General features: G+C 45.5%; 1 protein-coding gene across 2 annotated transcripts in view; it reads right to left on the reverse strand.

The window, feature by feature from the left end:
- Positions 1-26,505, reverse strand: part of LOC143776550 (A disintegrin and metalloproteinase with thrombospondin motifs 2-like) — a 793,125-nt gene that overhangs the window by 108,447 nt on the left and 658,173 nt on the right. For both annotated transcript variants that reach the window (XM_077266022.1, XM_077266023.1), the window contains exon 18: positions 14,393-14,525. In XM_077266022.1, coding sequence (XP_077122137.1) covers positions 14,393-14,525 — 133 coding nt within the window. The remainder of the gene's footprint in view (positions 1-14,392; positions 14,526-26,505) is intronic.

Consider the following 26,505-nt stretch of genomic DNA (forward strand, 5'->3'; position numbering starts at 1 on the left):
CATTCACACTGAAGGCATCAAAACTATGAATTAACACATGTGGAATTATATACTTAACAACAAAGTGTGAAACAACTGAAATTATGTCTTATATTCTGGGTTCTTGGCATTCTCTTGATGAGCTTCAAGAGGTAGTCACCGGGAATGGTTTTCACTTCACAGGTGTGCCCTGTCAGGTTTAATAAGTGGGATTTCTTGCCTTCTATATGAGGTTGGGACCATCAGTTGTGTTGTGCAGAAGTCTGGTGGATACACAGCTGATAGTCCTACTGAATAGACTGTTAGAATATGTATTATGGCAAGAAAAAAGCAGCTAAGTAAAGAAAAATGAGTGACCATCATTACTTTAAGAAATTAAAGTCAGTCAGTCCGAAAAATTGGGAAAACTTTGAAAGTGTACCCAAGTGCAGTGGCAAAAACCATCAAGCTCTACAAAGAAACTGTCTCACATGAGGACCGCCCCAGGAAAGGAAGACCAAGAGTCACCTCTGCTTCTGAGGATAAGTTTATCCGAGTCACCAGCCTCAGAAATCGCAGGTTAAAAGCAGCTCTGATTAGAGACCAGGTCAATGCCATGCAGAGTTCAAGCAGCGACACATATCTACAACAATGTCAGGACTCTGAACATTTTTATTACCTTTTGTGCATTACTGCCCTTTTCCAAGATGGCGTCTTTGGTCTCATGTGCACTGTGTCTTCCTGCTATAAAACTCCACCCCAACCTTCAGTCTGTGCTAGAGTATTCTGCCTTGCATCCAGCTCCTGACTCTGTTGATACCCTGGCTATATACCTGCTCCTGTGAACCTGTGTGGTTATCCTGCTACTCTGCTCTGAGTTCCTGCTGCATACACCAGTTTCCAGTAATCCTCTTTCATCTGCTGCTCGTGTTTACTTCCATCTGCATTTGCTGGATATGTAAGCTGTTGCTGCTCTGCTTAAACCTGAGATTATCACCCAGGCCTTCCTGGTTGAGATAAGACATTGCTTGAACTGCCTTATAAGCATATCTATCTGTGTTTGGACTAAAAGAAGGACTTATTCGTGTCAAGTATCCTCAAGAATAACTGTGCTTCATAGACTTTCTGTGTGATTGCATTTTCCTCTGAAGTTCCCTATAGACTGTACTAAGCTGCGTTTAATATTTACACCAAGTGTTGTGGTCTTGAGTTTCTCTCTGCGCCTGTTTGAATCACCTTGTGATAATATAGACTTTACCACTTATAAAACTGTGTCCTGTAGTTGTCTTGTTCCATGCAAAGAGTCTCCTGAGTTATCCCCTATAATTATTACAAACAACTGTTAAGAGGAGACTTTGTGCAGCAGACCTTCATGGTAAAATAGCTGCTAGGAAACCACTGCTAAGGACAGGCAACAAGCAGAAGATACTTGTTTGGGCTAAATTACAGAAGGAATGGACATTAGACCAGTGGAAATCTGTGCATTGGTCTGATGAGTTCAAATTTGGTTCCAACCACCATGTCTTTGTATGATGCAGAAAAGGTGAACGGATGGACTCTACATGCCTGGTTTCCACCGTGAAGCATGGAGGAGGAGGAGGTGTTTATTAAAAATTGAAGGCATACTGAACCAGCATGGCTACCACAGCATCTTGCAGCGGCATGCTATTCCATCCGGTTTGCGTTTAGTTGGACCATCATTTATTTTTCAACAGGACAATGACCCCAATCACACCTCCAGGCTGTGTAAAGGCTATTTGAGCAAGAAGGAGAGTGATGGGGTGCTACGCCAGATGACCTGGCCTCCACAGTCACCAGACCTGAACCCAATCAAGATGGTTTGGGGTGAGCTGGACCGTGGAGTGAAGGCAAAAGGGCCAACAAGTGCTAAGCATCTCTGGGAACTCCTTCAAGACTGTTGGAAGACCATTCCCGGTGACTACGTCTTGAAGCTCATCAAGAGAATGCCAAGAGTGTGCAAAGCAGTCATCAAAGCAAAAGGTGGCGACTTTGAAGAACCTAGAATATAACATATTTTATGACATATTTTCACTTGTTTCACACTTTTTTGTTAAGTATATAATTCCACATGTGTTAATTCATAGTTTTGATGCCTTCAGTGCGAATGTACAATTTTCACAGTCATGAAAATGCAGAAAAATCTTTAAATGAGAAGGTGTGTCCAAACTTTTGGTCTGTACTGTATATATATAGTCATTTTTTTACATTTCAAAAATTCAAAAAAAAATTTCAAAAGTTTGGGCACCCTTGGAGATTTTTGTGCTCAGTTAACTTTCGCCAAGGTTTCAGACCTTAATTAGCTCTGTTATGGTTACACCTTGTTCACTATCAGTGTTAGGAAAGACCAGGTGATGCAAATTTCCCAGCTCCAAGCGTGAGTTAAATGCCGCTGTCAGAGATTGACAGCGGCATTTAATGGGTTAACAGACGCAGGTGGATCACGATTCTACCCGCAGCTGTTGCGGGCACATGTCAGGTGTATATTTCAGCTGACATCTGCCTGGAAAGGTGCAGGCTCAGCACTGGAGCCTGCACCAAACAGGGGGAGTCCGACGTGGGCGTACAATTACGCCCGATGTCAGAAAAGGGGTAAAAAAGGGTGCTACTAGGTGCTAACCATGCAGGGTGCCCAAACTTTTGTATTGGCCCATTTTCCCTTTTGAAATTTTTATAATTTAAAAATGAAAAAATATATTTTTTTTTGCTTAAAATACAAAGGAAATGTGTCATCTTGAACTTTAGGCCCTTTAAAGAGCATTCATCTACAACTTGCTAATCTGTTCACAATAACAGCAATTTTTACTGGGGTGTCCAAACTTTTACATGCCGCTGTTATTACTATAAAATGACTTGCCTTTCTTGTTCCTGGCTCTTATTCAGCTATGTGTGTCACTGCACTACATATTGATGGTGTTCCGGTCCCATTGCAAATACACGTAGTTGAATATGAGTCACAGATTAGGAGAGTATAAGAGTACAGGACTGCAATCTATTGAATTAAAATATTAGCTACTAAAATACCGCAAATTATTTTATCTACAATTCAAAAAAATACAATAAAAATTGGTCTCATCTGTAATCTGGAGGTGGAGATTATATAAAAAGAAAATTCCCACCTTTATACACAATATTGAAAATGCCAGGAAAAGTCATGCAATTATGAAAATCACAGGATCGATGGACAAATTAAAAATATGCAAGTAATGCACAAATGGAAACACATTTTTCAAAACATCTTGACTCATTCATTATACAGTTAGGTCCATATATATTTGGACAGAGACAACATTTTTCTAATTTTGGTTATAGACATTATCACAATTAAATTTTAAACAAAACAATTCAGATGCAGTTGAAGTTCAGACTTTCAGCTTTCATTTGAGGGTATCCACATTAAAATTGGATGAAGGGTTTAGGAGTTTCAGCTCCTTAACATGTGCCACCCTTTTTTTAAAGGGACCAAAAAGTAATTGGACAGATTCAATAGTTTTAAATAAAATGTTCATTTCTAGTACTTGGTTGTGCAAATTGCCTCTTCTGAGAAAACGAGGACTTAACTCTATAGCGCCACCTGTTGGAAGTAGCGATCCTACAAGTCACAATCAACCCTCTAACGAGTTGTGCAATATGACTTAGGATAAAAGCCAAATCAGTATCTCAATTCACAGACACGGTGTTTCGGGCTGTTGGCCCTCATCATTGCGAAGCATGAGAACTGATTTGGCTAGGTGAGAGGCTCTGGACTGGGGTCTAAGGGGTATCGTTTCTCCTTATGGAGAGTGACATACCATCTCTGGCTTGTCAAGGTAAGGAGGCTTATTTGCCGTACAATGCTCCTCTGGGAAATAAAATATGCAAATTGCCTCTTCTGAGAAAAAGAGGACTTAACTCTATAGCGTCACCTGTTGGAAGTAGCGATCCTACAAGTCACAATCAACCCTCTAATACTTGGTTGAAAACCCTTTTGTTTGCAATGACTGCCTGAAGTCTTGAACTCATGGACATCACCAGACGCTGTGTTTACCCCTTTTTGATGCTCTGCCAGGCCTTCACTGTGGTGGTTTTCAGTTGCTGTTTGTTTGTGGGCCTTTCTGTTTGAAATTTAGTCTTTAACAAGTGAAATGCATGCTCAATTGGGTTGAGATCAGGTGACTGACTTGGCCATTCAAGAATATTCCACTTCTTTGCTTTAATAAAGTCCTGGGTTGCTTTGGCTTTATGTTTTGGGTCATTGTCAATCTGTAGTATGAAACGACGACCAATTTGTTTGGGTGCATTTGGCTGGATCTGAGCACACAGTATGTCTCAGAATACCTCAGAATTCATTCGGCTGCTTCTGTCCTGTGTCACATCATCAACAAACACTAGTGACCCAGTGCCACTGGCAGCTATGCATGCCCAAGCCATCACACTGCCTCCACCGTGTTTTACAGATGATATGGTATGCTTTGGATCATGAGCTGTACCACACCTTTGCCATACTTTTCTCTTTCCATCAATCTGTAGAGGTTGATCTTGGCTTCATCTGTCCAAAGAATGTTCTTCCAGAACTGTGCTGGCTTTTTTAGATTTTTTTTTTTAGCAAAGTCCAGTCTAGCCTTTTTATTCTTGATGCTTATGAGTGGCTTGCACCGTGCAGTGAACCCTCTGTATTTACTTTCATGCAGTCTTCTCTTTATGGTAGATTTGGATATTGATACGCCTACCTCCTGGAGAGTGTTGTTCACTTGGTTGGCTGTTGTGAAGGGGTTTCTCTTCATCATGGAGATTATTCTGCGATCATCCACCACTGTTGTCTTCCGTGGGCTCCCAGGTCTTTTTGCATTGATGAGTAGAGTTGAGCGACTTTTACTTTTTTCGGATCGAGTCGGGTTTCAAAACTCGAGTCGGGTGAAATCGGCCGATTATTGCGAAAAGTCGGGGGCCGACAAACACGAAACCCAATGCAAGTCAATGGGGAATCAATGTCGGCAGTGAGTGGAGGACAGGAAAACGCCTACAGTGCCCATTTTAATGCCAAAAACATCAGTTCTTATTACTTAAGCTTGTCAATCTTAATTTACTTTATAATAATAGTTAGGCATTGAAAACTGGGGGTCATTTGGCTAAAGTTGTGGGGGGTATGGCTGGCTCAAGATTTTCGTGGGCCCAGGAAACGCGGAATACTTCACGGTGGTGGAGCAGGGAGAGGTATTTCAACTAGGCAAGTGCTGTGATCCTGAGCAAGCAGGGGGGGCCCACTCGTTCGTAGGAAGGTGCAGATGAAGGTGCAGGTTCCTTCATCAGGTGGGGGGCATACTCATTGGCAACGTCACTGGCACAGGGCCCCTCATATTGCGGTGGTGTGTTTGACGGCGGGTGGCGCCTCCCACTGGCAGAGACACTTTTGCGTACTATGAGGGGCCCTGTGCCAGTGACGTCACCAATGAGTATGCACCCCCCCACCTGATGAAGGAACCTGCACGTTCATCTGCACCTTCCTCTTTGTCCCCGTGTAAGGTGGTATAGTATGCGGGAAGGGGAACCTGACTTTCAGCAGGGTCAGATTCTGGCTGTGTAGAGTGCAAGGGGAATGTAGTGGTCTGGGTCAATGTACCAGCAGACTCATCTAGCAGTGGATGGGCAATGGGCAGGATGAGGAGGAAACACAAAGGCCCAAATAATAAAGTGGGATAAATGCAGTTCAAATGTGGTAACAGGACTAAACAGGCGGCATTGCTTTGTTCAGTGGAGGAAAACTGTAATGAGTGGCAGACACAGTTAGCAGGCCCAAATAATAAAGTAGGCTAAATGCAGTTCAAATGTGGTAACAGGACTAAACAGGTGGCATTGCTTTGTTCAGTGGAGGAAAACTGTAATGAGTGGCAGACACAGTTAGTAGGCCCAAAAAATAAAGTGGGCTAAATGCAGTTCAAATGTGATAACAGGACTAAACAGGCAGCATTGCTTTGTTCAGTGGAGTAAAACTGTAATAAGTGGCAGACACAGTTAGTAGGCCCAAATAATAAAGTGGGCTAACTGTCTGGCAAAAAATTGTTCATAAACAGGTGGCATAGCTAGGTACAGGGGTGGGCTCCTCTGCTGAGTAGCAGACAGTGGTAGTAGGCGCAAAGTATTAACTGGTCTAAATGGAGGCCAGGGCCCCTGTATATTTTAACTATCATCTATCATTTCAACAAATTTGTATTGGCAGTGCCATTGAAGGATTTTACAGCACAGACTACACAGTGGTGGAGCAGAGAGAGGTAAGTATTGCAAGTGGTAGAGCACTGTTCGAGCTGGGGGGGAACACTCTCTCGTGGGCGGCGGTACTGGCACAGGGCCCCTCATATTACGACGGTGTGTCTGACATTGGTTGTGCACCACCACCATCAGAGACACTTCATTGTACTATGAGGGACCCTGTGCCAGTGCCGTCGCCCAAGAATGGGCCCACCCACCTGTCCAGGCAAACGGCACTCGCACGGGTGCTTGCGCCAGGTGGTGACTACGGCCCTGTCGGGGGGGTCAGCCAATTTAGGGAGGTATAAAAATGGCCTATGGTGGACATTCAGCAGCTGCAAATGGAGGAATTGGAGAAGTCAGTAAGAGGAGGCCAAAAGCAAGACATTTTTCAGGCAAGCTACGTATCAGCAGGGGAAGGTGGGGGAAAATAATTTGAAATCCATGATTGGCTCATTTTAATGAAGGTTAGATCATCAACATTTTTGGTAGCCAGACGTGTCCTTTTTTCGGTCAGTATTGAACCAGCAGCATTGAAGACTCTTTCAGATAGCACTCTAGCAGCAGGGCAAGCGAGCTCCTGTAATGCATATTCTGCCAATTCAGGCCAGGTGTCTATTTTAGATGCCCAGTAATCAAAGGGGAATGACCTGTAAGGGAGAACATCGATAAGGGAGGAAAAGTAGTTCGTAACCATACTGGACAAATGCTGTCTCCTGTCACTTTGAATTGATGCAGAAGTACCTGTCGTGTCAGCGGTCATTGCGAAATCACTCCACAACCTGGTCATAAAACCCCTCTGTCCAACGCCACTTTGGATTTGTGCACCTCTAACACCTCTGCCATGTTGCCCCCTACGGATCGCGTGAGAACCATCACCATCGTTGTGTGCTGGGAATGCCTGAACCCAACGGTCTACAAGAGTTGCTTGTTTGGTAGCCAATATTTGCTCAAGGTTCTCATGTGGCATGATATTTTGTAATTTTCCTTTATATCGTGGATCCAGGAGGCAGGCCAACCAGTAATCGTCATCGGTCATCATTTTGATAATGCGGGGGTCCCTTTTTAGGATACGCAAGGCATACTCAGCCATGTGGGCCAATGTTCCAGGTGTCAAATGACAGCTTGTGCTGGGTTGAGGAGCACTTTCTTGCAAATCAACATCACTTGTGTCCCGCAAAAACCCTGTACCTGACCTTGCAACACCACCAGTTTCTATTGCCCCCTGAGAAGCATCCTCCTCCCATAAATATTCATCCCCATCCCTCCTCCTCTTCGTCTGCCACCTCGTCCAGGAGAGTTCCCTGAGCAGACAATGGCTGACTGTCAAGGCTTCCCTCCTCCTCGGCTGCAGACGCCTGCTCTTTAATGTGCGTCAAACTTTGCATCTGCAGATGCATTAGTGGGATGCTCATGCTTATGATGGCGTCGTCTGCACTTACCAGCCGTGTGCATTCCTCAAAACACTGAAGGACTTGACAGAGGTCTTGCAGCTTCGACCACTGCACACCAGACAACTCCATGTCTGCCATCCAAGTGCCTGCCCGTGTATGTGTATCCTCCCACAAATTAATTACAGCATGCCTCTGTTCGCACAGCCTCTGAACCATGTGCAGCGTGGAGTTCCACCTTGTTGCAACGTCGATTATTAGGCAGTGCTGGGGACGATTCAGCGATCGCTGATGTTTCAGCATACGGCTGGAGTGTACGGGCGACCGGCAGATGTGCGCGCAAAGTCTTCGCACCTTCAGGAGCAGGACTGGTAACTCCGGATAATTTTTGAAGAAGCACTGCACCACCAGGTTCAAGGTGTGAGCCAGGCAAGGTATGTGTTTCAGTTCTGAAAGGGCTATGGCAGCCATAAAATTCCTTCCGTTATCACTGACTACCTTGCCTGCCTCAAGATGTGCACTGCACAGCCATGACTGAGTTTCTTGCTGCAAGTACTCGGCCAGTACTTCCGCGGTGTGTCTGTTGTCGCACAAACACTTCATTTGTACCACAGCCTGCTGACGCTTACCACTAGCTGTTCCACAATGGGACAACTCGTGTGCAACACTGGCAGCTGCGGATGGAGTGGTTGTGCGACTGCGCTGTGTGGATGAGCTTTCGCTTCTGGAGGAGGAGGGGTGGCGAATGCCTACAGCCAACTGTATCCTAGACCGTAGGCTAGGCAGAACTGTCCCACTATGGCTGTCCCCTGTGGACCCTGCATCCACCACATTACCCCAGTGCGCCGTGATGACACGCAACGTCCCTGGCCATGCCTACTGGTCCATGCATCTGTTGTGAGGTGCACCTTTCCACTGACTGATTGCCTCAGTGCATGGACAATGCAGTCTTTGACATGCTGGTGCAGGGCTGGGATGGCTTTTCTTGCAAAGAAGTGCCGACTGGGTAGGTCATAGCGTGGTACTGCGTAGGCCATCAGGTCTTTGAAAGCTTCGCTTTCAACCAACCGGTAGGGCATCATCTCTAACGAGATTAGTATAGCAATGTGGGCGTTCAAACCCTGTGTACGTGGATGAGAGGATGAGTACTTTCTTTTCCTAATGAGAGTCTCTTGTAGGGTGAGCTGGACTGGAGAGCTGCATATGGTGGAACTAGCGGTGTTGGTGGTGGACATGGTGGTTTGAGAGAGAGTTGGTGATGGTATTCTTGATGTTGGCCTACATACAGTGTTTCCTACCAATAACCTTGTGATTCCCTGACTGCTTTGGCCTTGCGACGATACCTCCACATTTGCTGCTGGTGGAGTCCTAACCGGTGGGCTTACAGCGAGGGAAGCAATGTAGCGTTGCTGACTACCTTCATTCTGAGCAGGTGCACCAATGGTACGTGACGTTTGGTAGCTAGTCCAGGCTTGCAAGTGCATGCTGGTTAAATGTCTAAGCATGCACGTTGTATTTAAATTTTGAAGATTCTTCCCTCTGCTAAAGGTCTTTGAGCATTTCTTACAGATAACTTTTGACTGATCATTCGGATCTTGGTTAAAAAATTGCCACACTACACTCTTCCTACTATCGAATACCTTTTCAGGCATTGCACGCTGTGCTACTTTCACCAGAGGGCCATGCTGTCATAAAACTGTTTTTGTTTTTGACACACGTTTTTGGCCTGATATGGGCCTGCCAGATGACAGCTGTTGCGATGTAGATGGCTGCTGTGGATCATCCTCCTCCACTTCTGAGCTACTGGCAGCGGCACCCTCTTCCCCCAATGGCTGCCAATCTGGGTCAACAACTGGGTCATCTATCACCTCCTCTTCAATGTCATGTGCATCTTCCTCTGTGTCACCGAGTTAGGTGCTATAGCGTTCGGGATGGGGCACCATAGTCTCATCAGGGTCAGATTCTGGCTCAGTACACAGCGAGGGCAATGTAGTGATCTGAGTCAATGGAACAGCATAATAATCTAGCTGTGGCTGTGCATCAGTGCACTCCATGTCCGATTCATCTTGTTATGGGCAGTTATCAATTTCCATTTCTAACCCAGGCACGGTATGTGTAAAGAGCTCCATGGAGTAACCTGTAGTGTCGCCTGACGCATTTTTCACTTTTGGTTCGGGTGAAGGACACAAGGAAACGTCTTGTTCCTGACCGGGAGCATCCACTGACGACTCGCTGCTTTTATATTTGGAACTTTCTGAAGAGGAGGCAAAAGAGCTAGAGGCTGAGTCAGCAAGGAAAGCCAAAACGTTTTCCTGCTCCTCCGGCTTTAAAAGCTGATTTCCTACTCCCAGATAAGGGAGCCTTCGAGGCCTTGTGTAGCCAGACGATGACGATGGCTCAACATCTCCAGCCTTAGGTGCTATTGTGCTTTTGCCACTCCCACCAGATGCACCACCACCATCAGTACCAGCTGGCAACCACCGCCCACGGGCTCTTCCACCAGACTTCCTCATTTTTTGGTAAATCTAACCAAAATAACAACCGTTATATGGTACTGTAAAACAAGGTAGAAGATGTATATAAACTTGTTGAGAATTTAAATATCCCTTTTTTTTGGAAGACTGAACCAAAACTCAGGCCCTGTGCATAAAACAACACAATGTAAGTGGCAGAAAGTGGCTGGCTGATATACGACAAACTAACAGGACTGAAGTATATCCACTTTGTGAGAATTTGGATCTCACTTTTTTTTTGGAGACTGAACCAAAACTCAGGCCCAGTGTATAACACAACACAATGTATGTGGCAGAAAGTGGCTGGAAGATATATGAAAAAATACAAGGACTGTAGTACAATTTTAATCTCCCTACAATGATCTCAGGACAAGTATGGCAGCAATAAAAAGGACTGCTGCACACAAAAGTGTGGACAAATAAACAAGATAACTGTGCAGAAAGGAGCAACATGATTTTTGCTTTTAAAAATGCAGTTGGTTTGCACAGCAGCGGTGCAAACAGCAATGCAGCTATCAGGGAGCCTTATAAGGCAGCCTAATAAGCTACAGAGCTGATGCACAAAAATATAGCCTCCACTGTCCCTGCAAAAAAAAAGGTGGTGTTGGACAGTGGAAATCGCTACAGCACAAGCAGTTTGGGGGTTAATCTTCCCTCCCTAACTATATCCTTTCTTCTGATGAAGCTGCAGCAACCTCTCCCTATGCTAAGATCGGCAGAAGTAAAATGGCGGTCGGCGTGCACGCCCCTTTATACCCCCTGTGACACCGCAGAAGGCAAGCCAATCAATGTCATGCCCTTGTCTAAGATGGTGGGGACCGAGACCTATGGCATCACGCTGCCCACACTCTGCGTCCTCCTTCATTGGCTGAAAAATGGCGCTGAAAGCGTCATATGAAACGCGACTTTGGCGCGCAGATCGCTGACCTCATGGCCGATCCCACACTAGGATCGGGTCGGGTGATTTTTGAATTTGTCCGATCCGTTTCGCTCAACCCTATTGTTGAGTTCACCAGTGCTTTTTCTTTCTTTCTCAGGATGTACCAAACTGTAGATTTTGACACTCCTAATATTGTAGCAATTTTTCAGATGGGTTTTTTCTGTTTTCGCAGCTTAAGGATGGCTTGTTTCACCTGCATGGAGAGCTCCTTTGACCGCATGTTTGCTTCACAGCAAAACCTTCCAAATGCAAGCACCACACCTCAAATCAACTCCAGGCCTTTTATCTGCTTAATTGAGAATGACATAACGAAGGGATTGCCCACACCTGTACATGAAATAGCATTGGAGTCAATTGTCCAATTACTTTTGGCCCCTTTAAAAACAGGGTGGCACATATTAAGGAGCTGAAACACCTAAACCTCCTGATCTTCAACTGCATCTGAATTGTTTTGTTTAAAATTCATTGTGGTAATGTCTAAAACTAAAATTAGAAAAATGTTGTCTCTGTCCAAATATATATGGACCTAACTGTATAGCGTAAATGCCACACGCAGAAACATATTTACTCACACACATATACAGTACTATGCTCACGCACAAACTTACATACTACACAAATTCATGCACTGTTTACCTGAAAAAAATAACAATATATATGTATAATACATACACAAATGCATACACACACACACGTAAGCGTAAGCATGCACACGCACACACACACACGTACGTACACATGCACACACTGTACAGGCAGAGTGCCCTCTTGGCATTACCTGACATATACTGATACTTATTACAGGTAGCAGAGCAGAGGGAGAAAGCAGAACTGTGCAATATCCTGCTGCAGATATAAAAGTTCTCTGTTGGAGGAGAAAGGGGTGATGGTCACAGTGTACCCCCTCTTCTACCCCTCGCTGCATAATGACCTTTGCTCAGATCAAACCATGCTTAGAAAATACTTCTCAGTAAGCCTATGTGTTTGGCTCAAATAAAACTAGAGGTACTGAACTGGCATAGAGGCCAGTGTGAAAATTGCAAGATATGTTTGGTTGGTTTTTTTAACTATGTAGATATGAATTTAGAAAATTAAAGAAAAAAAATATTGTTACATTTATTTTTAAAAAATGAAATTATCATAAAAACCCTGGTTAAACAATAGGTTATTTGCTGATGACATATTATTAAGGTGCAGGAAGCTCATACACTAGTGATCAAGAATCCTTGGGTTTAACTTTTCATTGGACTTAGATGCAGCAGAGAGGGAGCAAACAACTGCAGCTATATAGCACAAAAGGGAGCAAACATCTGCAGCTGCATGAATGACTGGGTTTAACTTTCCATTGGACTTAGGACTGATAAAAAAGAAAATAACATTCCAATACTCACCCTCTCCACCCCGTCTGTCTACCAGTGCAGCCTTTGATGACAGGCTGCAGCAGTGATTTCAATGAATGACTTCAGTGGCTAGTGTTGTCTACATCAGTAGGGCTCTCGACCTCAGTGACTGACTGAAACAGTCATGTGTGCTATTGTTATGGTGTCACCGCTATATCCTGTCAACAAAGACTGCAGCTGCAGCAGAGAGGGAGCAAATAACTGCAGCTACAGCAGAGAGGGAGCAAACAACTGCAGAGAGGGAGCAAACAACTGCAGCAGAGAGGGAGCAAACAACTGCAGCTATATAGCACAAAGGGAGCAAACATCTGCAGCTGCATGAATGACTGGGTTTAACTTTCCATTGGACTTAGGACTGATAAAAAAGAAAATAACATTCCAATACTCACCCTCTCCACCCCGTCTGTCTACCAGTGCAGCCTTTGATGACAGGCTGCAGCAGTGATTTCAATGAATGACTTCAGTGGCTAGTGTTGTCTACATCAGTAGGGCTCTCGACCTCAGTGACTGACTGAAACAGTCACGTGTGCTATTGTTATGGTGTCACCGCTATATCCTGTCAACAAAGACTGCAGCTGCAGCAGAGAGGGAGCAAATAACTGCAGCTACAGCAGAGAGGGAGCAAACAACTGCAGCAGAGAGGGAGCAAATAACTGCAGCGACAGCAGAGAGGGAGCAAACAACTGCAGCAGAGAGGGAGCAAATAACTGCAGCTACAGCAGAGAGGGAGCAAACAACTGCAGCAGAGAGGGAGCAAACAACTGCAGCAGAGAGGGAGCAAACAACTGCAGCAGAGAGGGAGCAAACAACTGCAGCAGAGGGAGCAAATAACTGCAGCTACAGCAGAGAGGGAGCAAACAACTGCAGCATAGAGGGAGCAAATAACTGCAGCGACAGCAGAGAGGGAGCAAACAACTGCAGCAGAGAGGGAGCAAATAACTGCAGCTACAGCAGAGAGGGAGCAAACAACTGCAGCAGAGAGGGAGCAAACAACTGCAGCAGAGAGGGAGCAAATAACTGCAGCTACAGCAGAGAGGGAGCAAACAACTGCAGCAGAGAGGGAGCAAACAACTGCAGCTGCATAGAGAGCGCAAACAGCTGCAGCATAGCGGGAGCCAACGACTGCAGCTATAACACAAAGGGAGCAAACAACTGCAGCAGAGAGGGAGCAAACAATTGCAGCTGTAGTAGAGAGGGAGCAAACAATTGCTGCTGCAGCAGAGAGGGAGCTAACAACTGCAGCTGTAGCAGAGAGGGATCAAACTACTGCAGCAGAGAGGGAGCAAACAACTGCAGCAGAGAGGGAGCAAACATCTGCAGCTACAGCAGAGATGTAGCAAACAACTGCAGCTGCAGCAGAGAGGGAGCAAACAATTGCAGCTACAGCAGATAGTGTAGTCCTATAGCCAATTAAACGTTAACTTTTTTCCGCCTAATTTGAAAGCAACATAAAGTAGTGGCAAAGACCCTGATTCCATGGATGTGTGATTTACTGGGCTTCTTTGATAAAATCACTGTTTTATCAGCAGGAGATTATCATTAGAGGACTAGTAAACTTACTGCCAGGTAGTCCTAAGCTCTGAACAACCCTACCCCCACCATTAATTGGCAGCTTACTGTGTACATTGTGCATGAGCAGAAAGCTGTCAATCAGTGGTGTGGGCGGGGTTATACAGTGCTCAGCATTCACAAAACTGCTAGATCTGCAGCAGATAAAACAGAAATTATATTAGAATGACAGCAAGCAGACCAGTAAGTGATACATTGCTGAAATTAGGGTCTCTGCTTCTGCATTCTACTGATCTCAAATGAGGTAGCAAAACCCTGGTGACAGATTCTCTTTAAACCTGGACAACCCCTTCAATAAATCGCTGAAAATATGAAAAATACTGTAGAGAGGAATATTAAGTGAATTCTAGAAAAGTGACACTTCAGATAAGAACTTACATGGGCTGTGAACACTCCTGAAGATTACATGCTCTGCGAATGGGTTTCAGCTTTGGAATAGATTCACATAACTTCTTGTGCACCATTTTATGGTCTGATTTCCTTCGACATCCGTATTTTGTGAACTGATTGCCTGAAAGAGGACATGATTTCTTAGTTGAAACTTTTGGACTAAATGCATTATGATAATCCTTCACATTGACATATGGTACTAAAATCAGATTACAAGAATTCAAAAAATAAATAAAATATAAATTTCTAAGAAATCTATGTTCATTCCTATCAGTACAGGACAGCACCATTCACACCTAGTTGTTCAGCAGTTTTCCTATAGGTTTAGACACTATGCATGCTTGTTCAGGATAACACAATATTGCACTGTATGAGATATCAAATTTTACTCGAGAAAACCTGCCTGGAATATTACTACTATCAAAAGCGATTCCACTGTGCAATGTTAATATAGACTGGCAGCACCATGCACAACGTCAGCAGTGAAAACTGTACAGAAGGACGGTGATGCAAGCGCCTCATTTCTAGTAGTTTACCTTTGCACTTACTTGACTACAAGTTTTCCAGAAGTATTCTATAGCCTTTCTGACATTGATTTTCATACTTCCATGTGCTTGACAACTAGTCTCCACTCCTGCCGAAATCTCACACTGCTCTATACAGTGGGCACAGATTGAATACTTTACTCTCCAGCTCTTTAGATGGCCCCATAAAATGCTAATTTTAAATAGTAGAATTATATAGTCATCCTGACATGTCTTACTCTTGGTACAGGCAGAAGAAGGTAAAGCAGTGTAAAAGGGAACCTGTCAGCAGGATTGTGCACAGTAACCAACAGACAGCGTCAGGTTGGCGCCGTTATACTGATGATATCTTGGATGATGAAATCCAGGTTGTGGTTGTTTTTTAATCTTTATTTTCAGCTTTCAGTTAATGATATGCCCGTGCTCCGGGGCGGCCTGTGGGGGGGTCTTCATGTGGTGCTCCGATTAGGTATTCACCAGTATGGCTTCTGACAGGTCACTAATCCCTCAGTCACCTGCCCACTAGTTTACATAATGAATATTATATATAGTTTGGGAAAAAAAAGCCCTTCTGAGGGCAGGTACCGTAGGCGACACATGCTCTACAGCCTGATCGCATATCTATTGTGCATATAATTATTTTGTTTGATCTTATCCTTCTATTCATTAAAAAAAATCTATTTGAAAATGGCACTAGACACGCCTGCAAAGTAGCAGCTATCTGTGATCTGATAGCTGCTACTGCGCAGGCACTGTCGGTGCCATCTTGGTTGAGAAAAAAATAAATTTCCGCATCAAAGATGGCACCACCGGTACAGGCGATCGACGATAGGTGGCGGCACCATCCTAGAGGACGTTTTTTTTTTCTCCAAGCTATATATAATATTCATTATGTAAACTAGGGGTCAGGTCACTGAGGAATCAGTGACCTGTCAGAAGCCATACTGGTGAATACCTAATCGGAGCACCATATGAAGACCCCCCACAGACCGCCCTGGAGCACGGGCATATCATTAACTCAAAACTGAAAATAAAGATTAAACAACAACCACAAGATGGATTTCATCAACCAAGGTGTCATTTTAATCAGTATAACGGCGCCGACCTGACACTGTCTGTAGGTTACTGTGCACAATCCTGGTGACAGGTTCCCTTTAAATGTTTTCATCACCAAGCACTCCTACAGTGAGGAAATTAAGTATTTGATATACTGCAGATTTTGCAAGTTTTTCCACCTACAAAGAATGGAGAGGTTTGTAATTTTTTTCATATGATTGAATGATTTTTAACATAATTAATTTGCATTTTATTGCCTGAAATAGGTATTTGATACAATAGAAAAACAGAACTTAATATTTGGTACAGAAAACTTTGTTTGCAATTACAGAGGTCAGATGTTACCTGTAGTTCTTGACCAAGTGTTCACAAACTGCAGCAGAGATTTTGGCCCACTCCTCCATACAAATCTTCTCCAGAGGTTTCAGATTTCGGGACTGTCGCTGGGCAACATTGAGTTTCCGTTCCCTCCAAAAATATTCTGCTGGGTTCAGGTCTGGAGACTGGCTAGGCCATTGCAGGACCTTGAACTGCTTCTTATGGAGCCACTCCTTAGTTGCCCTGGTTGTGTGTTTTGGGTCATCGTCATGCTGGAAGACCCAGACATGACCCATCTTCAGTGCTCTTACTGAGGGAAGGAGGTTGTTGGCCAAAATCTCGCAATACATGACCTCATCCATCCTCTTTTCAAAACTGGGCAGTTGTCTTGTCATCTTTGCAGAAAGCATCCTCAAGGTATGATGTTTCCCCCACCATGCTGCACAGTTAGGGCAGTGTTCTTGGGGCTGTACTCATCCTTCTTCTTCCTCCAAACACGGCGAGTGGAGTTGATATGAAAAAGTTTTATTTTGGTCTCATCTGACCTCATGACCTTTTCCAATTCCTCATCTGGATCTTCCAGATGGTCACTGGCAAACTTCAAACATGGACATGTGCTGGTGTGAGCACGGGGACCTTGCGTGCACTGCAGAATTTTAATCCATAATGGCGTGGTGTGTTACTAACGGTATTGCTGGAGACTGTGGTCACAGATCTCTTCAGGTCATTGACTATGTCTTCCTGTGTAGTTCTGGGCGGATTCCTGACCTTTCTCAGAATCATCCTCACCCCACAAGGCAAGATTCCGCATGGAGTCCCAGACCGAGGAAGATTGACAGTCATTTTGGGTTTCTTCCATTTTCAAATAATTGTGCCAACAGTTGTTGGCTTCTCACTAAACTGCTTGCCTATTGTCCTGTACCCCATCCCAGCCTTGTGCAGGACTTCAATTTTGTTCCTGGTATTCTTAGACAGCTCTTTGGTCTTGGCCATGGTGGAGAGGTTGGAGTGTGATTAATTGATTGTGTGGACAGGTGTCTGTTAAACAGGTAACAAGTTCAAACAGATGCAATTAATACAGGTAATGTGTGCAGAGCAGGAGGGCTTCTTGAAGAAAAACTAGCAGGTCTGTGAGAGCCAGAATTCTTGCTGGTTGGTAGATGATCAAATACTTATTTCAATGCAATAAAATGCAACTAATGATTTAAAATCACACAATGCGTTCTTCTGGTTATTATTTTTAGCTTCTGTCTCTCACAGTTGAAGTGTATCTATGATAAAAATTACAGACCTTTCCATTGTTTGTAGGTGGGAAAACTTACAAAATTAACAGTGTATCAAATACTTACACCTATCAAGTACTTCTTTTCCCAACTGTATAGATAAAATTGTTTTCTGTGTCTTGATACGCTCTGTTTTTCATGCCACTGTTCATCCTTACATACTACTGTATATATAGCAAGAAAAATCTCCAAATAATCATGTTACTGATATGTGCATAAATATGCACCTTTAAGCCCAATGCGTATATCTGGTAGAAACTCTATATCCTTAGCATACAAAGAGATCACTGAGTCAATGCTACATAATCTTAAAAACACAAAAGATTTGATTTGAAAAATGCACACTCATTTAAAATACATATAAAAATGGGCAGAGAGTAAGGATGAGGGCAGAGTAGTGACAATTAACCCATAAATAAAGCGGTCAGTAGCACTGGTTGACAAGCACCGTGGATATAAAAAATGTGTATATGTAAATGATGTAAATATGTGGCACCCCAAAGTCCGGTTGCAACGATGACATTGCCTCCCTCTAAGGGGTGATGTCATGCCTGGAGGCAAGAAGCAAGGTCTCCATGCCAGGTAACACAGTGTACATGTCAATTCCTGCTCCATGCCAGAAAGTGGAGCTTCCTTATAAATTCTGGCCAGAAGGTAGGGTTAGGCTAGTTTCACATTTGCATTAGAATCCGCAGCATTTAAACCACAACCGCAAGTGAAGGAAAAACTGCTTTGAAACACGTACAAACGCAACGTTTTTTTTAGACGCATACGTTAACGCATGCATTTAAAATACGCTGCGTTTTCAAGCTTTTCCATGTGTTTTGCATGCGTTTGCATTTTTTGTACGCATGGTGAGAAATTTAACAGAAACAAAATCTAGATAAGCAGACACCGCCAATGGGACTACAGTGGGCATGTATTATGGGATATCTATATATAGACCCTTGGACTGCTGAAATCTTCACAGTTTGCTACTGTATCCTGTGTCATGATGGATCTTCGCATGGAGAGCTTTTATTTCAACCTGGATTTAAGCATCAAGCTGTTTCTTGCCTGTGCACTTGCTTGGGAGCTACAAAGAAATAGAGAATGACAGAGAAGGACACGGCGTAGGCGTTTTTGGAGACACCCCATTATTGAACTCCGGGAGAGCTGTGGAGCCTACCACATGCTATGTGGCGAGCTTAATGGCAACCAGGACAAATTCCCCGAATATACCAGGATGTCTCAAGACTCTTTCCGGGAATTGCTTGGTCGTGTCCAAGGAGCCATCCTAAGACAGGACACCCAGCTCCGTAGAGCGATTCCAGCAAAGGAACGTCTCCTGGTTACATTAAGGTACGTAATAATTCTAAGCAAATGCCAGTCATAATTATTATTGGTCTGCCATGTATTTGTATTTTCCTTTAGGTCTTTAGCTAAACACCACCATAAATGGAATTGATTGTAAATTTATTTTTTTATTCTTATTTCAGATTTCTGGCAACCGGAGAGAGCTTATCATCCCTCCACTTTCAGTATCGGCTTGGAATTTCCACCCTGTCTGGAATAGTTGTGGACACCTGCTGGGCTTTGTGGAATGTTCTCTGGGATGAGTTGTTACCCCTTCCCATGGAGGACATGTAGATTGAAATTGCTGAAAAATTCTGGAGTGTGTGTGATTTCCCCAACTGTTTGGGAGCGGTGGATGGAAAGCACATACGCATTATCAAACCCGCCAGAACTGGATCGGAGTACTTCAACTACAAAAAATATTTTTCTGTTGTGCTCATGGCAATAGCAGATGCGGACTGTCGCTTCATCGCTGTGGACATTGGAGCTTTTGGCCGTGGGAATGACTCACAAACTTTCAAGAACTTGGATATGGGCTGACGTGTGCATGGAAGAAATTTTAATTTTCCACTGCCACAACCTCTCCCCAACACTCAAGGCCCACCGATGCATTTGTTATGGTTGGGGATGAGGCCTTTCAGATGTGTGAAAACCTACTGAAGCCATATTCCAGTCGGGACTTGAACCACACTAAAAGGATTTATAACTACAGACTGACCAGGGCCCGAAGAACTGTGGAGTGTACCTTTGGGATTCTTGTCTCAAAATGGCGCATTCTTGCGACAGGCAATCTAAAAATGGAGAGAGTCGATGAGGTGGTCAAAGCATGTGTGGTTCTCCACAATTACATAATGGCTAAGAAGCGACCCAACATTGAACTGGATGAACCAGTTGCAAACCCATTGCCAGATTACAAGCATCACCCGCTGCGGTCAACTGTTGAAGTTGGCCACATGCGGGACCAATTTGCTGCCTATTTTGATTCTGATATTGGACGTGTGGCATGGCAAGACAATATTGTGTAAAATGTCCTGCTGGGTTTGGGTCTGTACCAGTTATGTTTTAAATGTTACTAATATTTTTTGTTAATAAACTTCGTGTTTTGATATCTTGACCGAGTCTCCTATGTATTTCCTCTAAAAAACACTTAGGTTGCTAGTTATAAGGTAGTTGACGTCATTACATCCTGATTCTGTTCTGCAGTATCTATTGGACGCAGACTGAAGAGACGATGGAGGTATAATACAAAGCAGATCTACACTCATCAAGTCAGGTGTCAAATAATGAATTCATGATGCACAAATAACAGCCTCATGAATTCACTATATCTGACACATGTCCAGGTGAGTATAGATATGCCTTGTATGACCTCCATCGTCTCTTCAGTTTGTGTGAAATAGATTACGTACACTGAAGAAAAAATGGAGGCTATACATGGCAGTTCTCTACTCAATAGGTCAGGTGTCATAAATAATGAGTTCAAGACGCAGAGTTTTGTACATCATGAACTCACTATTTATGACATATGACCTGTTGAGTATAGTTTGTTTTACCGCCATTTCCTCTTCAGTCTGCGACACAGATTAATTAGACTGAAGAGATTATGGAGAAAATAAAAGTTATATTTTTTTTGCCACCTCATAGCTCTATACCAAACACACAAAGCTGCAGTGTTGTACTTAACAACTACTGGACCTATGAGTTGGCAAAAAAATATAGTGTGCGGCGCAGTGTTTTATTATGCGCACGGTGTGTGTTGCCAGCGGCGAAATACACAAATAACCAAACATTATTGGGGCAAAAAACATTATTATTTATTTTTTAACAAAAAAAAAAATTAACTGCGCCTGCTTGGGGAGAGTGACGGTACTGGGGGATGTGTAGCTGTGAGGTCTGGCTAAGTGTGGACGATGCAGGGGTGGCAGGAGAAGGGGCAATTAAAGTAGTGGGGTCTGGGAGTTCGGGGATGGGCCTTGACACATGAGAGGCCTGAGACACACTGGAAGGGTGAGACAAACCTAACATTACAGACACATTGGGAGGTGATGAGGGAGGAATACACGCTGTTTTTTTTTTTTTTTTCCCTTTTTGGGATCTACATGGTCTGGGTAGCCTCGGTGGGCTCATTTGTTGCGGCCTGGTCGTGGTGGACGACCTGTCAGGGTCTGGCTGCTGCATTGTGCTCGTAGAGCGTACAGCCATGCCAGAGTCCATTGTGCTCGTAGAGCGAAAGGCCATGCCAGGGTCCTGCTGCATCGTGGTGGTGGTGGAGCGGAAGGCCATGCCAGGGTCCTGCTGCATCGTGGTGGTGGAGCGGAAGGCCATGCCAGGGTCCTGCTGCTGCATGGTGGTGGGGAAGGCCATGCCAGGGTCCTGCTGCATCGTGGTGGTGGTGGTGGAGCGGAAGGCCATGCCAGGGTCCTGCTGCTGCATGGTGGTGGCAGTGGAGGAGGTCCAAGCTGGAGCACCAGTTGTCATGGTGGTGGCAGTGGGCTGTTCAACAGCACTCGGCATGGTGGTGGTGCTGTAGTGGTGTCCGGCAGTGCTTGGAATGGAGGTGGCCATGCAGTGGTATGCAGCAGAGCTCGGCATTGAGGTCAAACGTGACAGTGTTGGCACACGTGGATATGCCGCCACTGTCTGCTGAAAATATCGACTCTGCTGCATAGCCTGCACGTAAGCAGCATTGCAGGCCTGCATGACACTAAGCTGGAGATCAGGAGTAAGGTGTTCTGACATGCCCTGTTCAATTTGATTAAAAAAATGATGTGCTGGCCTCTGGAGGTCGGCTTTCACTTGGTCAAGGCTTTTCGTGACCTCCTGGATACGTGTATTCATATGGCTAATGGCAGTATCCAGTTGGTCACCCATCGCCTTGAGTCCATCATGAAAGACCGAGCTCAAGTGCAAAAACTCGGGCATGAGTGACCTGTCTGAGGCCCTCTGCTGCTGCCGGGAAGAGCCCCCAAAAAAAGGGGCAGAGGCAGAGGACTGGGAAAGGGGAACACCTGATGGACTTGCTTCCTGGTCTCCAGTTTGTGTGGCAGGCCCACTTGCTGCAGCACTGCTAGATGGCTGGGACGGGTCCGTGACTGTCTGATGAAGGACCGCTCCAGAACCAGGGTCAAGAATGCTGCTCCATGTGCTGTGAAAAAAGAAGAAAAAAAAATTTACACCAAACATTTACAAAACGCCAACTCCTGTGGAATAGAAACATACAGATTATGGCAATACAACACAACCTAATACACCAAAAAAATACTTACGTTCTTTGGGCAAGGACCGGTTTCAAAAATGCCAGAATGCGGTGGTATTTATATTTTCGGATCCTTGCTCCCGAACCACTAGGAAGCCAGCTCTCTTGACGAAGGTCCTTGTTGAAGCGATCCTTCATCGAACGCCAACGTGTTTTGACTTTGAGCACTGTTGAAAAAACAAAAAAGAATGGTTAGACAATGGACTTTTGGCCGTGATCACACAACTGTGTGTGACAAGAGAAACTCCTGAGAGTTTCTCTCATCACACACAGTTGTGTGATCACGGCCAAGGTCACTGCTGCAGCACAAAGCATTGCAATACTTACAAAATGCATTTCGGACCCGAGTCGTGGCGTTGTCCCAGCCATCCCACATCGCTTTGGCCACCTCATTCCATAGCCGCCGGATCGTCACGTTGTCCGAGTGCTGCGGAACCCGGGTGTCCCACAACGGGACTCGCTCATGGACAGGGAGATTAAGAGGTCATTTTCAATGAGGCAGAGACAGAAAACTGGCATTAATATTGAAAGTCAAGAAAAAAAAAGGAGTCAAGAAGAAAAAGGTAAAGAAAGAGGAAAGTAAAGAAATGAACATTCAAGAATATTAAAGTGAGAATACAATATACCGTCAGCCAGGTATACTTACACGCTGCCGCCTTGCCACCCGACCGTGAACCCACTGCGTAGATGTGACAGTGAATACTTACCAATCTGAGGAGGTGAGTACTCACTTCACTGACATGTTCGGCTTGTGCAGGCCCAGGACGTTGCTCCTCCTCAGAAGATGATATTCTGATGCATGCAGAAGGAAAAAATGGCAGAAATTAGGACATATAGAGACAGAAAATAGAAAATAAAGGCATTGGCTTTGATATACTCGCATTGTTCAGAGTCTTGTTTCCTCCAAGGTGCTTTCCTCTGTCTGGTCTGCTTCCCAGTCTGCTGTATCGTGACCTGCAAATGCCCACTCCCTCCTTTTATCAGTTTGTATGTGGGGGGTGGCTAATCAGTGTCTAGACATGTTTTCCTGTGATGCAACGCATGCGTTCACAAACGCAAGCAAACGCATGTACTTGAGAACGCATGCGTTCACATAGACCGTAGTGCGTTTTTTTGCCGCATTCCTTCCGCTAACAACCACATATGTTTCTAGGCAGCAAATTGACGCCTCTAAAATGACTACATATAGCATTTACAGCGCCAAACCGTAGATGACGAAACGACGCATGCGTCGTCAAACGCGGCAGAACGCAACCGATCGCAGACACATGCGTCCCTAATGTTAAGTATAGGAATACACGATGCATGCGGATAATTGCGGAAGAAACGCTGCGTACACAACCGCAAATGTGAAACCAGCCTTACTGAGTCAGAAAGAAGTCAGCTGAGAGAGTAAACAGGGGAGTTGACATGAAAACGGGAGCCAGCTGGAGCTCGTGACAGGACAGTGAGAGAGGAGAGTTGGCAGTTGGTCTGTGGAGAGGGAAGGGACAGGAGCAGAGACAAAAGCTCAGGGGAATAAAAACTGAGAATGGCTGACCCCAGAGCGGAGCGCTGATAAAAAGGGACGCCAGAGTCCTTGGCTGGGCGGGTGCTGTACGTTCTGACAGCCAAGTCTGGAGGGCAGGGGACTGCCAGTTCCCTGGCCACATCGAACACCTGAAGGCACGGTAGCAGACCAAGAGCCCGGGGCTGACACTGAAAAGGACAGTGCCCATGAAATAGGCTCACACTGTCTTCCATGCAGGTTAGAAATCATCATGCAGGAGAGGGCTGCAGCTTAGCTACAAGCAGCAGGGACCCTAAAAGAGAGCACAGAAGGAAAGTCCCCAACCCCACCTAGCAGGGTGGATCCCCTGAAAGCCTCCAGGCAAGCCGGACTCAATCCATCATCTGTAATTGGTACCCCAGATTGCGCCTACTTTCAAGTAAAAGGTAAAGAAAACTGCACCTCTCTGTGTCCTTCAATTATTCTCTGCATCCCAATGTTCACCACTATCTGAACAATAAAATATATTTGCCCTGGGGCCCCGCTCTACCCGTGGGGAGCTGAACCATCTTTGCTGCATCACCATCAGCCCTAGTGGACATAAACCGCAGCGTTGGCCATCCATTGCCGAACACCATGGGTGGTGTCTCAACCAAACACCACATAAATATCCTTAATTTTATGACACGGCCAGGGCCACGAAAACAGATCACGGCCCCGTGACCTCCTCCATAGAACTGTCTGGTCCGATTCCAGGTACCCCACAACCCTGGCGGACACGTCATTTTCACACATATATCAGTCCCAGATAAGAATGTTATAGATTGCTGGATTATATGTGGCATCCATAGTACGTATATCCTATTCCGTTTAAGTCCTTGGAAATGGATCTCCAAACATCTCATGTAATCAGTGGCGTATCTAGGGGGGGCAGCCAGGGCATGTGCCCCGGGCGCAGCCGGCAGGGGGGCGCAGTCAGCCTTGATGGGGCTGACGGTAGAGAGCAATGATGGGGATGGTGGAGGAGGAGAGGGCAATGATGGGGAGAGAGCAATGGTGGGGGAGAGGGCAATGATGGGGCTGACGAGGAGAGAGGGCAATGAAGGGGCTGATGGGGAGAGAGCAATGGTGGGGGAGGAGAGGGCAATGATGGGGCTGACGGGGAGAGAGCAATGATGGGGATGGTGGAGGAGGAGAGGGCAATGATGGGGCTGACGGTAGAGAGCAATGATGGGGATGGTGGAGGAGGAGAGGGCAATGATGGGGCTGATGGGGAGAGATGGTGGTGTGTGTGTGTGTGGTGCGCAGGAGAGGGCAATGATGGGGATGGTGGGGGAGGAGAGGACAATGATCGGGCTGACGGGGAGAGGGCAATGATGGGGATGGTGGAGGAGGAGAGGGCAATGATGGGGCTGACGGTAGAGAGCAATGATGGGGATGGTGGAGGAGAGGGCAATGATGGGGAGAGAGCAATGGTGGGGGAGGAGAGGGCAATGATGGGGCTGACGGGGAGAGAGCAATGATGGGGATGGTGGAGAAAGAGAGGGCAATGATGGGCATGACGGGGAGAGAGCAGTGGTGGGGGAGGAGAGGGCAATGATGGGGATGGTGGGGGAGGAGAGTACAATGATGGGGCTGACGGGGAGAGAGCAATGATGGGGATGGTGGAGGAGGAGAGGGCAATGATGAGGCTGACGGGGAGAGAGCAATGGTGGGGGAGGAGAGGGCAAAGATGGTGCTGATGGGAGAGAGCAATGATGGGGATGGTGGAGGAGAGGGCAATGATGGGGCTGACGGAGAGAGAACAATGGTGGGGGAGGAGAGGGCAATGATGGGGCTGACGGGGAGAGAGCAATGATGGGGATGGTGGGGGAGGAGAGGGCAATGATGGGGCTGACGGGGAGAGAGCAATGGTGGGGGAGGAGATGGCAATGATGGGGCTGACAGGGAGAGAGGGCAATGAAGGGGCTGATGGGGAGAGCAATGGTGGGGGAGGAGAGGGCAATGATGGGGCTGACGGGGAGAGAGCAATGATGGGGATGGTGGAGGAGAGGGCAATGATGGGGCTGACGGGGAGAGGGCAATGATGGGGATGGTGGAGGAGGAGAGGGCAATGATGGGGCTGACGGTAGAGAGCAATGATGGGGATGGTGGTTTCGGCCAGTTAATAGCCTTGATCACATAGTCGCCCATTTAATGAAGCATCTTAGGTCAAAGATAGTTATTATCCCCGTGGTGTAGTATTTCATACAATATGATATGGTGTATCAGGGATCTTTACACAGGTGCTGACAAAAGAAGGTTCCACACACTAGGTTCTGGTGTAGAACTGTCGCTATCCGTTGGTGGCACAGTGGTAGAAGCTGACACTTCCATCACACTTCCCATGCCATTTTTTTAATTATTATTTATTTAAATAACTTAAAAAATTGGAGTGGCGACCCCTCAATGCTTAATAACCAACCTTGCTGAGAGCTGATGGTTGCAACCCCAGCTGTTAGTTTTGCCTGGCTGGTTATCAAAAATACAGAGGAACACACATTGTATTTTTTTTTTTAATAATCTATTTACAGCACAGGGCCTGGCTGATGAATACTCTCATCAGTCACTCCTGGTCTCACTGGTATTAGCAGCAGCAGGTGTCAGCTGATGGGAGCAGGAGTCCCATCAGCCAACACCAATGACCAGAGGTAAACTTTATACCTCCGATCACAATTGCATGCTCACACTGTCATTTGACAAAGTGGGAACCGCGGCAGTCTGACCGGCAGTGATTATTTTACTGCCGATCAAAAGCGGTGTTTGCTGCGCTGTCATGTCATGCACATGACAGCACCACA

Source organism: Ranitomeya variabilis, chromosome 5 (assembly GCF_051348905.1).
Source record: "Ranitomeya variabilis isolate aRanVar5 chromosome 5, aRanVar5.hap1, whole genome shotgun sequence".
Lineage (NCBI taxonomy): Eukaryota > Metazoa > Chordata > Amphibia > Anura > Dendrobatidae > Ranitomeya > Ranitomeya variabilis.